At 32.1% G+C, this 14,243-nt stretch overlaps 1 protein-coding gene across 2 annotated transcripts; it reads left to right on the top strand.

Moving 5' to 3' along the window:
• Positions 1 to 3,641: 3,641 nt before the first annotated feature.
• LOC100262160 (microtubule-destabilizing protein 60) lies at positions 3,642 to 5,910 on the top strand. 2 transcript variants are annotated; one of them, XM_002265737.4, is made up of 7 exons: positions 3,642 to 3,718; positions 3,820 to 3,924; positions 4,907 to 4,948; positions 5,039 to 5,137; positions 5,248 to 5,307; positions 5,395 to 5,489; positions 5,604 to 5,910. In XM_002265737.4, exons 1-7 carry the CDS (start codon positions 3,653 to 3,655, stop codon positions 5,734 to 5,736), a joined length of 600 nt encoding a protein of 199 aa, XP_002265773.2. In that variant the 5' UTR covers positions 3,642 to 3,652; the 3' UTR covers positions 5,737 to 5,910. The 2 variants fall into 2 exon arrangements, with proteins under 2 accessions (XP_002265773.2, XP_059592323.1); XM_059736340.1 differs by lacking the exon at positions 4,907 to 4,948.
• The last annotated feature ends 8,333 nt before the right edge of the window (positions 5,911 to 14,243 follow it).

Genomic DNA, 14,243 nt, shown 5'->3' with positions numbered 1-14,243 from the left:
ACTTATTTTGTACAAAGTCGCATATATGAATGGAAAGTAACCCATAAGATAAATAATGCATTGCAATATATTTCTTAGGAATCAATCCAATTTGATCAACATCAAGCCGTTTGTTGGGCAAATAGCGACTGGCTCCCCACCAGCGCACCAAACCAAAGCCCAATTTCTTAAGGAGAAACAACGGAAGCAGCTTCAAATAAAAACTTAAAAATAAAAATAAAAAATGAAAATCACATCTATCAATACATGCTGAATAAGAGGACTGGCCAACCCTTCATCTATTCATGCTATATTTCTAATTTCTGTTTTTTTACCTTTCTTACAACCTTTGTCATGACTAAATTTTAAAATATAAAGTAATATAACTATGCAACAATTCCAAATTTATCTCTAACGTTTACTGTATTTTAATGATAACCAATATTAATTGAAGCACAAGTTTTTTTTTTTTTTAGATTTAACCTTTGTTTCTTTATGTTATCTAAAGTTTGAATGAATATGAGTCTTGTCTTAAATTTGAATAAAAAAAAAGGTTATTTAATTAAAGGAAAAATAAATAAAAATACTTTATTTTTTTTCTTGCAAAAATAATTTTCTTTTAAATTTATATGTGAATAATTAAAATGTTGAAGGGTGTTTATATGAAAAATAAGCTACTCTTTAAGTTCAAAAACGAGAAATATTGATTTTATAAATTTGAGATCTTTTTATCTTTTTAATTAATTAATTCTAAAAAAAAATATCATTCAAACTTCAAATTTAAAATAAAAATTAATTAAAATATTTGACATTTTAATTTAAAAGCCAAATGATACTAAACTATTGAAAGTCTATTAAAACTTTTGATGAACAAATACACATGACCTAAGTTTGAAGCAACAATAGTCATCTAAGTGATGTGGGTATGGTGTTAAAAAATTAACAAAATAAAAAATAAAAAATCATATAATTAAAAAATAAATTAATTTTAGAAGCACAATTGTGATCCATTGGGTGTGAAGGGTGTGATTTCTCAATCAAAAAATTGCTTGTCATGGGTATTATTTAAGGGTTATGAATTTAAGTAAATAATTTGGAAACTTGAATTGCAAGCAATGCATGTGAGAAGGAAGAGCTAATAATAATGTGACGTATGCTTCCACTATCAGAGAGGCTAATCACACTATCAAAGTGTAAATGAAAGATCACCTTCCTTCCTTGTTAGATAACGGACTTAACAAGAAATACTCGAAAGTTTGGTGGTTAACAACTTTTCTCTTACTTTTGGGCCCTTCTCATTGTGCCTTTTAGCAATTCAATATTGACTTTAAGGCTGTGCCTGATTACTTAACAATTTGAGGGTGACAATTTCCTTTTTGTCCCTTTGCAAAATTTAAAAAAAAAATTGTCTATAATTTCTTTTATATCTTTGTATTATATATATATTTGTTTTATGTAAAAATAGTTTTTTTACAAAACATAATAATAAAAAAAAAAAAAGAAAAGCTCATGCATTTTCAATTTCTCTTAGTTCTAGAATTATTTATTTATTTTAATTTATGGTAAGTTTATGTTAAAATGTCTTTCATCCATTTTTTTCTCATTTTTCTATGTTTGCCATAACAAAGAAGCTTGAAAATTCATTTGAGTTCCAAATGTGCGAGGTTTTAACAACTCTATATCAGAGGTTGATTTCAAATGGAGGTTTTAGGTTTTGTTTCATAATAATTTTAAAATTTTTCCTTCCACAAACAAAAAAAGAGGAATTATTTTTGTAAAGTAGAAAATCTTATAAGAAAACATAATATGTCTATAATTTCTTTTATATCTTTGTATTATATATATATATATATATATATATATATATATATATATATATATATATATTTGTTAACAAAATTTTCCTGTAATGAATTTGAGAAAGATTTTGAACATGATTGATAGATTTCGTTAGGGCTCAAAGGGGGCATATGCCCCATGGCCTCAGTTTTAAAGAGAAACAAACTATCCCCTAAGTCAAATATTGCTTTTTAGCTCACATTTATCCCCTCCCTAAAACTAATATGTCTTATGTCACCCCTGAATCTTATTTTAAGTTTTATGTAAAAATAGTTTTTTTACAAAATATAATAATAAAAAAAATTAAGAAAAGCTCATGCATTTTCAATTTCTCTTAGTTCTAGAATTATTTATTTATTTTAATTTATCGTAAGTTTATGTTAACATGTCTTTCATCCCTTTTTTTCTCATATATCTATGTTTGCCCTATCAGAGAAGCTTGAAAATTCTTATGAGTTTCAAATGTGTGAGCTTTTAACAACTCTGAATTAGAGGTTGATTTCAAATGGAAGTTTTAGGTTTCATTTCATAATAATTTTTAAAATTTTTCCTTCCACAAATAAAAAATAGGAATAATTTTTGTATAATAAAGTAGAAAATCTTATAAGAAAATATAAATATCCTTAAAAATTGCTTCAAAAACTTTTAAATTTGAGGCATTAAGTATTTTTAATACATTTATTTTAAAACAGTTTCAAAAATCATTATCTTTTTAATGGTTATATTTGAAATTTTTTTATATTTTGGTACTCCCCTTTTTCTCTTTTTAAAACCCAAAAACCAAAAAACCCAAATGATTAAGAGTATGTTTGATAACTATTTTTGAAAATAGTTTTTTTGTTCTCTAAAAAAAAAAATACAAGAAAACACATTTAGTAATAAAAAATTATTTTTTTGTTTTTAAGAATAAAAAACAAGATATTTTCATAGAATCTTTTAATTGTTTTCTATACTTTTTACTTTTTTTTTATAACTGTTTTAAAAAATAATTATAAGAATATAGACATAAAAATTATTTTAATATATATAAAAAAAATTTAAAAATAGGTTAAAAACATTTTAAGTTTCCAAACAAACTTTTATTTTATAAAATATCAAGAACAATTTTTAAAAACTATTTTTAACATTGTTTTTCAAAATTGTTCCCGGAAGCCGTTATCAAACAGACCCTAAGATATTTGAGTGTTTTTTTTAGAAAGTATTTTTAACATAAAAAATGTTTTTTTCTTTTATAAAAAAAAATCAAGTATTTGATAACATTTAAAAAAACATTTTTAAAAAATTAAAAAATAATTTATAATGCTCCCTGCATAAGGTGATTCTCCGAAAAATAACTTTTATACGGGATAGTTCCATTAAAAGTATTTGGAATAGAGATACTGCAAAAAGCAATCGAGTTAGATTAATAAATAAGATTTCTGCCTTCCACCCGTGAGATAACTCAACCCACTTGGTGACTCACTTAGAATGACAAATGCAAATTTAAACAGCAAGCTGGAATTGGCATGTTCCTACCACATTATACAAGATTTCTTAAACAATTACTCAATGAAGTTAAGTCAGAGGTTTGATCAGTCTCCCGTAATTAATCTGCTAGACGATTTTGAGATTAAACCCAAGTTGAGGTTTGAAGGAAACACTTTAAAAAAGGTATGAAAATTGCGGATGAGAGGGAGGTTTAATCAGAAAGTTTGGTATAAGAAAACAAGAAGATTCCTAAGCGAGGTGATGATGTTGCAACAGAATGAAACTCCACCTAACAGTTACAATTCTCCTAACTTCCCCAGCTCATATCCCACTCTCGTTTTGTATATATACTTGCTTCCATTCGCTCATGCTTCTATCACAATTATCACTTCAATTCATTATGGAGAGTTCACACACCAGAGCTGCTCAAAAGGTTGTTGTTGTTGTTGTTCTTCTTCTTCTTCTGTTTGTTTGTTTGTTTGATGAAATTGAATGGTAATTTTAATGGGTGTTTGGTTTTGAATATTTGTGAAGCTTGTGAAGGCTAGTTCACAGTCTGCAGTTCCATGGAGCTCAACTAATAGAGGAGTGGTGAGATACAACATTCCGGCTCAACAGGGCTTCAGAAGCCATTCATGGGTAGGATTTTATAAAGGGTGATGTTATTGGAAGTTCAAATCCACTTTTGTCCATTCAATTAATCAATTTATAAATATAGAGAAGATCAAAATGGACTATCTTAAGCAAGTTTTGGAGGACTTGAAGTAAAGCCATGCAATAGAGAGAAGCTGGTCAGGTGATCCAGCTTGTCTTTAGTGTGGTTTTACCTGAGAACATCCATACACTTTTTCAAAAAGGATGGAATATCATCCAAAAATAAAATAAAAAATCAGTTGCAATATTAAGAAAATGGTTTTTTTTTCGTACTTTAATATATTCTAAATTAAGAGCATTTATTCAATAATGTGTTATATGAAGAGAATAATAAAAAAATACTAAGCAGACGAAATTAGAAGTCATTGGTAGAAGTGGTCTTAGAAAAGGTTTGAATATTGGCCATTCCAGCTTAATGAGACTAGCTGAACCGACTTCCAAACCTCGATTAAGTAGGCTTTCGTTTAATAAGCATGAAAGTTTCTTTTGTCTATTTAGTCTGAAACTAAACCTTTCAAATCCAAAAGAAAGTTAGGTCACTTGAAGGTCTCAATCTTTTTTTTTTTTTTAGTGCATGATTGGTACAATTTGACTCTTATCTGTTATTGCATAATCCTCACTTCCTTGGCCATACTTTAAGCCATCATCTTATCATTTGAGGAACTGTTCATTGTTATGTAACTACCCATGTTATAGCCTTAGATAGAGTTGAATTATCCGGGTCACCATCAACTATCTTCCAGTTTAATTTATACTTCAAAGCACTAATAAGGACGAAAGTTGACTAAGCAGCTCCAAGGGTCCCAACCATGAATTATATCCAAGTTTGAAAAGTAGCTGGTTGCCATAATCATTATTATGCTTTTAATCATCTCTATAATTTCCCCTTTTTATATGATTGTTCCATGAGGCAATAGTTGAGACATCATTGTCACTAAAATAAGTAAATATGGGATGTTTGTCACAGTCAAAAGATTATCTCAAAGATCAACTCGGTGACAAATCTAAGGTGAAGTGAACCAAATTCATTGTCTGTACCATTTGAAATATACTCTTTTCTCTCAATCACAAGCTTGACAGGATTCATGACCATCTCCAGGTTTTTCAAAAGCCCCCATTGAAGGAAAACACCAAGCCAGTGGAATTCAAGCTCCACACCCAACAAAGAGCGGTCAAACGGGCAATGTTCAACTACTCGGTGAGAGCTCATTCTTAATGAGATTAGATCTGATTTTCTCATGTTAAAAGAATTTGGAGTCAGATCTTTCTCACAAAGTAGTTATTTAAAATGGAGGACAATGCATGCAGGTAGCAACCAAGCTATATTTCATGGAGCAACAGAAGAAACTAGAAGAAAGGTTGCAGAAGGTATATATAGATACCTTGAAAACTTGCTCAAAAATCTTTTGTAAATAAATGCAATGTGATAGAACTATTGCTGAATATGTAAAGCAGTTGATAGAGGAGGAGGAGGTTAGGATGCTGAGGAAGGAGATGATTCCTAGAGCCCAATTGATGCCTTTCTTTGATAGACCCTTCTATCCACAAAGGTAAAATAGGGTATGCATGAAGATTGCAGTACAAATGCTTCTGAAATTGAGCATGAGAGAGCAAAAGTTTCAAGACGAACCGATATCTAATTCTCCATCTCGCCTTTTCTGCAGATCAAATAGGCCTTTGACAGTTCCAAGAGAGCCATGTTTCCACAACTTAAGCAGCAAATGCTGGAGCTGCATCTCCTGCGGTGGACTCTATGATTTTCATCAGCAATGTCCGGCTATGAAGCCCATTAAATAGCTATGTCCAACTTAAGCACCTATGATTTTGTGAATGTACTTTCGCTGTTAATGGTAAATGCTGTGCAGAGAAATGGGAGTGCTAGGGCAGTAGTTTTTGTGGTAGAACTGCCTGTGAATAGTGAAGTAGTGATCACTTTTCTAATTGAAATAAAGTGAGTTGAATTTTGGTGTTTTTCTTTCTTGATCATGGAAAGAGCAATCAAAACGCTTTGATACACATCCTCTCCAGTCTCACAATTGATTAAGTATAGGATCAACCAGGTATATTGATGTCATATAGCCTAGTTTAGGGTAACATCAAACTTCCGCTTTTAGTGGTAGAAGAATAGTAGAAGTAAAAGTAATTACTACTGGGTTGCGATTGAATTTTATGTTTGAGAATTATATTTAAAAAATAATTTTATTAAAGATAAGATAATTATGATATTTTTAAAATTTTTAATTAAACAAAATTTGCTTCTTGCATTACATTTGAGGAAATCATGGGTCCCTTTTCTTCTCCAAAACATGGATAAATCATGTTGGAGGTTGTAGAGCTCTATGATTGAAACTTTTGTCTTAACACCTCAAAAAGTTGTACTTGACTTTGAAATGCTACTTCTTTACCATTTGAGAACCTCTCCTAAATAGAGCTTATGGATATGGGCTAAAGCCCAAAAGCTAGCACACCTTGCTTTACTTGTAACCTCCTTTTGAAACTGAGGCTTTGACAGTACCATGTGCAACTCTATGTCTAATTAATGCAAATCTACACAAGGAATCAACTAAGGTGAGTGGAGGTGAATTTGGTAATTCAAATTGAAAAAAAAACCACTAGTACAATGACATATTTAAGCAAAAGTAACTTAAAGTTGTGAATATAATAGTGATGGCAAAGAATGAGAATAAACCTCTACTTTGAGAGAGAAAACACCAAATGGTAAATGATGACTTTTATTACATTGAAAGAAATCAAAAAAGAATTTTTTTGGAAGTTTGAAGGAGACCAAAATAAGAGCGCTATTAAGAAGGTGATTGAAAATTTTGATGAACGGTGACCAAGGATGGTTATGCTAATCATGTGTTAGGGTGAAAACACTAATTAAAGCATGTGGAATCTCTGTGGTAGAATTCCTAACATTGGGCTACTCATAGATGTCATGATTGTTGTCAGTACAATAAAAAATGTCATTGTTGATATATTTTATCTTGACTTAAGGTAATATATGTTAATATTATTTATTTAAATGAATGATTATAACATATATAACTTGTTCAAACCAATAATAACATATATAAAATTTGTTGAGTTCTTTCATGACTTATGATGGTGCAATCTTGACATATAATTTATAAGTTAACGTATATTTGATGTATTCATATCTTAGGGTACTTAAATAAAAGCAACAATGACAACATTTTGTTTGATATGTATAAATCTAAAATTGAAGTGACAACAATCTATTTTCTTTAAGGAAGTCAATGTTTCTTCTCTAATTTGTTTTTTAGTTATGCTAATATCAATTTCCATGTTTTTTTTTTTTACCAATTTAGACATTTTTTAGTCTATATCAATAACACTAAACTAAATTTCATGGTTGGAAATTATATTTAAAAATAATAATTGTATTAAAGATAAGATAATTATGATATTTTAAAAAAATTTAATAAAGTAAAATTTGCTTATTCTCGCATTACATTTAAGGAAACTATGGGTCTCTTTTCTTCTTTAAAACATGGATAAATTATGTTGGAGGTTGTAGAGCCCTTAATTGAAAGTTTTGCCTTAACACTTCAAAAAGTTGTATTTGACTTTCAAATGCCACTTTTACTATTTGAGAAGCTCTCCTAATAAGGGCTTATTCATAAAGGCAGGCTAAAGTCCAAAAGCTAGCTCAGGTTGCTTCACTTGTAACCTCCTCTTGAAATTGAGGCTTTGACACCATGTGCAACTCTAAGTCTTATTAATGCAAATCTATATAAAGAATCAACCAAGATGAGAGGTGGTGAATTTGCTAATTGAAATCTAAAAAAATCACTAGTACATGCTATAAGGATACTTGGATCTCTTTGTTCCTTATACTAGAATCAGGTTAGGAGCATGCAAAACTTCCTCAACTTTTCTAAATCCTATGTACAATGGAAAAAAATTTAATTTTTAATCATAAACAAGATTTAGAAAGTGTTATAAAAAATAATATTTGAGATTTGGATGTTCTAAAATCTATTCCATGCGGTGAAGATGAAGATCATTGTCGACAAAGGTCTTGAATACCTAGGATCTTTTTTTCGATGGCTCTTTCTTGATCTTAACTTGGGAAGAAGAGAGGGTGAAGGCTTTGACTCTTTCTTTCTTTCTTTCTCTCTCTCTCTCTCTCTCTATGGATGGTGGAAGACAAATCACTTCTAAAAGTGATGGAAACCCTAACCCTAAAGGGTAGCTTGAGTGACTTGAATCCAATAAGGGTTTGGGTTATTTAATCTAGTCCAAAATGGGTCTTAATTAATTAATTAATCTAACATGATCTACTAATTAATCAATTATCCCAATCCAAAGACTTTACCCACTTATCCTTATGCAACCTTATGTAATTATCAAAATGCTTTTATGCACAAAAATGAATCTAAAGCCAATTTAACCCTCATAAATAGTGTTAACAAGGTACATGAGCTTGAGTGGGGACTATTGGGACCCATAGGATAATACTAACTCCCTCAAAATCTAATTCTGATGTTAATTCAACATCTTACTATAAAAAATCAATTGCACTCCAATATCTTATGTAAATAACAATGAGATATAAAGTGTTCAAGTTCGTAACCTACTATTCATTGCGTTAGTCTCCCCTTGAACTGGTGTCCAGTAGTCTAACAAGGTGAAAGTTATCAGCTTTTCAAGACTACTTTTACTATCTTTGAGTTACATATCCTCATATTGTGTGTTCAATTGACAGGTCTTAGCTTTCAAAGATCCTATGTCAAGTTCCACTTCGAGAACCACTATGACCATAGCTTATATAAACCTATCTCCTTAGGATCACCGAATACTCCTCTATCTCAATCCTATGAAATATCATGATGTCTCTATTGAGAATATCTATTGTTATCAACTGCTATCAATAGTGACCCAATTTAGAATATATGATCAACTTATGATCTCACCCATAGGTTAAAGTCACTACTAACTTTAACACAAGATCAATATTCTCTCAAGGTTGAGAGATAACAAAATGAAACAATTTGGTGAAGTCATGATAACTTGATAACCATATGTCATGAATTACTATAGTTCATGTCGAATGTGTAACCACATACACTAGTGCACTCACCATTGGAGCTAAGACCAACAATTCCTCCAACTAGGAGGTAGTGCATTATAGCCTCTAATGGATTGCTTAGACCTATGAATCAATTGTGAATAACTCATCTAATTACATGGAACTCATGATTTGGATCTTTCGTGAAATTCTTAATGCACCCAAGTCACATACAATGCAAGAGATGCAGGCCAAAGTGCTTATAAGGTATAATGCATGAAATTAGGATAAATAAAAGTGAATTGGAAGTTTATTAATAAATAATAAAATTCAAAAGTTTATTACATTATGTTATACTTTTAAGGGCTTTATCCTAACATATATGACATACTCAAACACAATTAACTTGAAGTTGTGAATACAATAGTGATGGAAAAGAATGAGAATAAACCTTTACTTTGGAAGTTTAGAGGAGATTGAAATGAGACCACTATTGAGAAGGTGATTGAAAATTTTGATGGAAGGGTGACCCAGATGATTATGCTAATCATCTATTAGGCAAGAACATTGACTAAAGCATAAGGAGTCTCAGTGGTAGAATTCCCAACACTAGGCCACTCATTGATGTCATGGTGTCCTCAAATAAATTATGCTGTTGTGCATTGTCCTTCACAAAAAATAAGATGGAAAGAATTCAATTCAAGCATAATTTGATTTGCAAAATTTAGAAACAAAAATTAATTATTTTTTTCATCGAAGGTACAAATAAAACATTGGATAATAGAAACTTATTGGATAGTGTGGAAAGGCTGGTAGAGCCTATATGAGTAATTTTAAGACTCGTACCACTCCAAAGACAATATCATCAAGCTTGTCATAATCTTGGTGTAGACTAAGATTGTTAAAATCAATGGTCACATGATGAGAAGTAATCGAGTCCATGATCTAGTTAGTTGTCCTAGTTGTAGTTGTTTGTGGCTATGTGATGTGCCCTAGGTGGTGTTTAGGAGTAGCATATTTGAAAATAGCACCATTGAGAGCAATATGTCCTCATTTGCACAAATTTGGTTAACATTTTTTCAATTTTGATTGTTTGAATTCTATAAAGATTAATTTGAATTGTTGCTAAAGTTAGTGTTTGGAGAGTCATAGTTGTATGCAATTTTAATATAATTATATATTTATATAGACGAGGGATGCAAATCTTTAGAATTTCAATATATGCATTTTAAATATATATTAGATATGCAAGAAAAGTCAATGTAATGAGAATTTTAATATAAAATATCTAAAAAATATATTAAAACCTTTAGTTGTGGCCAAGCATAATCTACCTTCACATTAAACCTTTGGTTGTGACCACAATTTCTTATCCATATGAACCTTTGTGTGTGTCTAAACAATTTTATTTCAAAATTCATATATATATATATATATAACTCCCCTATAGTGGTAGCCAAAGGAGACCCACAAATATACAAACCTTTAGTCACGGCCAAAAGATAGCCACAACTATATATATACCTTTTAGTCACGACACACATGGCCTTGACCATAGGTTTAAACTCTACAATCGTATTTTCCATGTGGTTCTAATTATAAGATATAGTTGCACCCCCTATAGTCATTTTGTGTTGTGGTCCACTAAATCTGCACCTAAATCATATAGTCACACATTTTCATGTGTAATCATAGGAAGTGGCCACGACTATACACTTTTCTACTTATAGTACATGTAATTGATATCTTTAATGACAATATTATTTACATATTCTATTGGCTTGATATGATAGGATATATATATTCAAAGGATTATTTTCAATGAAATGTAAGTTATTTAATTACCAAGAATTTAGTTTTTTCAACTATAATTTCCTCATATTACATTTTTTTTAATGGTAGAAAATCATTAATGAATATTTTAGATATTCAAAATGGGAAAGATAGTGACAAAATGAGAAAGAAAAAAGGATATAAAAATATATTGATATAAGTGAAAAATTAAGATCTTCTAAAATTTTTAGTCTTTAGTTTTACTGTTTCTATTTTAAAATATATTTTTGCTTTAAAGAAATTAAATGGATTTAAAAATTACTTCATTATACATATAAATCCAACGGACATGATATTCCAATGCAGTGTATCCACTAGAATATATTATGTTTTACTTATATTTAAAGTCTATTTGGTAGTTGTGGACCTCGCATTTCAGCTCAATGCGTTTCCCGCTCGAACGGCGAGCTCACTTTTAATTTGAAATATTGATTTTTTTTATTTGATTAAGAAAATTGACTTGGAGTCGCCACTTATTTTTGTTTTATTTTTAAAAGGATAAACAAAATAAGAAAGAAAAAACCCAAATGTGACTCCATATTTTGGAAACGACGGTCTGCGAAAAAACCAGATCGGGTTCGAGGGTCAGGTTACTTGTCGGGAAGGTACGATAAAGACCGTAGCATCCCTCTAAGCCCCTAAAATGGGTCTCTACTAATAAAATGAAGCTGACATGACAATCGATTAGGAAAATCAGTGAATACCTGGAACTATCACGCACATATGAGACACAGAATATGTATAATGAATGATCAGAATGAGTGAATGCGTACCTGGGCAGCAAACAACAACGCGCTATCATGGAAATGGGGTTAGTGAATTAACACAGAATGGTTATATACATGTCATGGAATATAGCAAAACAATCATGTATGGTAACTAAATCATTCAGGCGATCAATCGGTCATGAATGCACATATGTAGGGCCCCCACCAAAGCCCGTTTCATCTTGCTTGAACCAATTCCGATAACCCCATTGTTTGGAATTACGGAAATGGATTCCTTGCTTATTTCAAAACATTTTAAAAACAAAGGAGGTATGAAAATTTCTTGCTGGAAATAAAAGTGGAACAAAGCTCTATTGAAAATGTGATTATGGAACCAAAAGAAACTCTAAGGACGAAGTATGAGACAATCGGGACCATTCGAATACCAAGATTTAAAAGGAGTTGCAAAACAGGATTTCGGGTGCAAGATACTCGGGGAAGATGGAACGTCGACAAAGGATTCCGGGTGCGATGGTGTTTGGAGGAAAATGGCGGCGGGGGGATTTCCAGGTGCGATGGTGTCCGGAGGAAATGGCGGCAGGGGATTTCCGGGTACAAGGAGCGTCCGGAGAAAATGGCGGTGGGGGATTTCCAAGTACAAGGAGCATCCGGAGGAAATGGCGGCGGGGGATTTCTTGGTGCGATGGTGTCCGAAAAAAATGGCGGCGAGGGATTTCTGGGTACAAGGAGCGTCCGGAGAAAATGGCGGCGGGGGATTTCCGGGTACAAGGAGCGTCCGGAGGAAATGACAGCGGGGGATTTCCGGGTACAAGAGGCGTCCAGAGGAAATGGCGGGGAGTATGAGACATGTGGGGGGTTTACGCATGATGAAGATAAACAGGAATAGGAATGGAATGATGGGTGGGGACATTGGCACGTTGGATGAAACGATCAATAATAAACGGAAACGGGTATGGGGATGCTGATGAGGTGAGCTTTGCCGCCATGGCGACTACCCCAGATTTTCTAGGATCTCTTTCGAGCAGGGACGAGAAAATGGACGTGTACCCTGGAAGGATATCAAGAAACAGGGGAAGTAGAGAAACAGAGTGCAAAAGAAAATGAGCAAAAGAAAGAAAATCTCAGAAAATCCATTTCATGAGTCATCCATGAATCTTCTGAGCAAGTGGGCAAACCATATAAGAGGCAACCATTCCTCATGGTTCTCAAGCATTTCACAACCACAATAGGAGCATATCAAATTAAGAGAAGGACAAATCTACACAAATGCAGGCATGCATATCAACAAACAGACTGGTGGCCTTCATTATCCACCCCAAACAGCATTATGTTATGGAAAAATCAATGAATAACGAGAGACGAGGGGAAAACTGTGTACGTACCTGGTTCCTCAAGCAAAAAGGAAAATAGCTTCAGCTCTCTCAAGGAGTCTCTCTCTTTCGCTCACCTTTGGCCATGGAAACTCTCCTCCCCCCCCCCCCCCCCCCCCCCCCAAAGAAAAAAAAATGCCCCTCTACTCCACGCTCCTCCCTTAGTATCTCTTTCTCCCGTTTTCCCATCACCTTCTCTAGCAAGTCACCACTTGCCTTGCTGTTTACTTGTCAGCAAGCATGGCTTGCCCAACCACTACCTGGTTCACTGACTGCCCAACCAGGAAGCAACACCTGGCTCATTAAACGCCCTCCACTTGGCAAGAAGTGTGACCTGCAGCAAATAAAAAAAATGAGCCCCATATGGGGGTCTACAGTAGTGCTTTTAGAAGATGGGTTTTTACTAGAAGTGTTTTTTTCTGCGACACTTTTATGAAAAAAAACTTTTATGAGAATCTAAAAAAAGTGAATCTAATAGTGTTTTTGATAATATGTCGCATAAGTACAAAAACACTTCTAATATTAATAAATTACTAAAAAGAACATTTATTACAAAAAAAATATTATAATAAACCAAAAACTTTTGTTACAAACAAATATAAACATTTATATTGTTAAAAAAACTCAAAAATATATATTTTTACGACTATGAAAATAGAAACAATGTAGAGTACAAGAAAAATTAGAAATTGATGTCATTGAGCTTACTACATGATAAACTTGTAGTGATTTTTTATGAGATTGTACAAAATCTCAAAATTATTTTTTGGACATTAGTCCTCTAGTTGTTGGTGAGAAATTTTCATAAAAAATTGAAGTGCTCATAAGTGTAATTTTATGAGGTTCGATGTAGTGAGATATCTGGCAATTTTAGTAAACAACATCTTAATGCATAAGCATTTATTCAATAAAACATTCATAACATGGCTCAAGTTTCCCCATTTCTACATGTACCTTGCAAGCTCCCATTCACTTCCCAAACCTTCCTCTCAATTGCTTGAAACTTATCAATTCCCATCCACTTCATTGTCTTCAACCAAGCCTCAGTTGAGACCACACCATCTCTCAATCCAACTGCCCCTGGTACAACTACAACACTTGGCTCTTCTTCACCTGCAATTCTACCATGAATTTCATACTCTTCATCACATCTTCATGCAAATGTTTCTCCCACCACATCACTGCAACCCTCCCAAGCTATTGACACATTTGCTTCCAAAGCCTTTTTCACCTCTTTGCTACTCAAATATATAATATATTTGATTGTATATTAGATTAAAAATAATAATTAATTATCACTATAATAAAATTTTAAAAATACTTAAAAAAGCATTGAAA

This window comes from Vitis vinifera, chromosome 4 (genome assembly GCF_030704535.1).
Source record: "Vitis vinifera cultivar Pinot Noir 40024 chromosome 4, ASM3070453v1".
In the NCBI taxonomy this organism is placed as follows: Eukaryota; Viridiplantae; Streptophyta; class Magnoliopsida; order Vitales; family Vitaceae; genus Vitis; species Vitis vinifera.
This window is presented reverse-complemented; position numbering and strand designations above follow the sequence as displayed.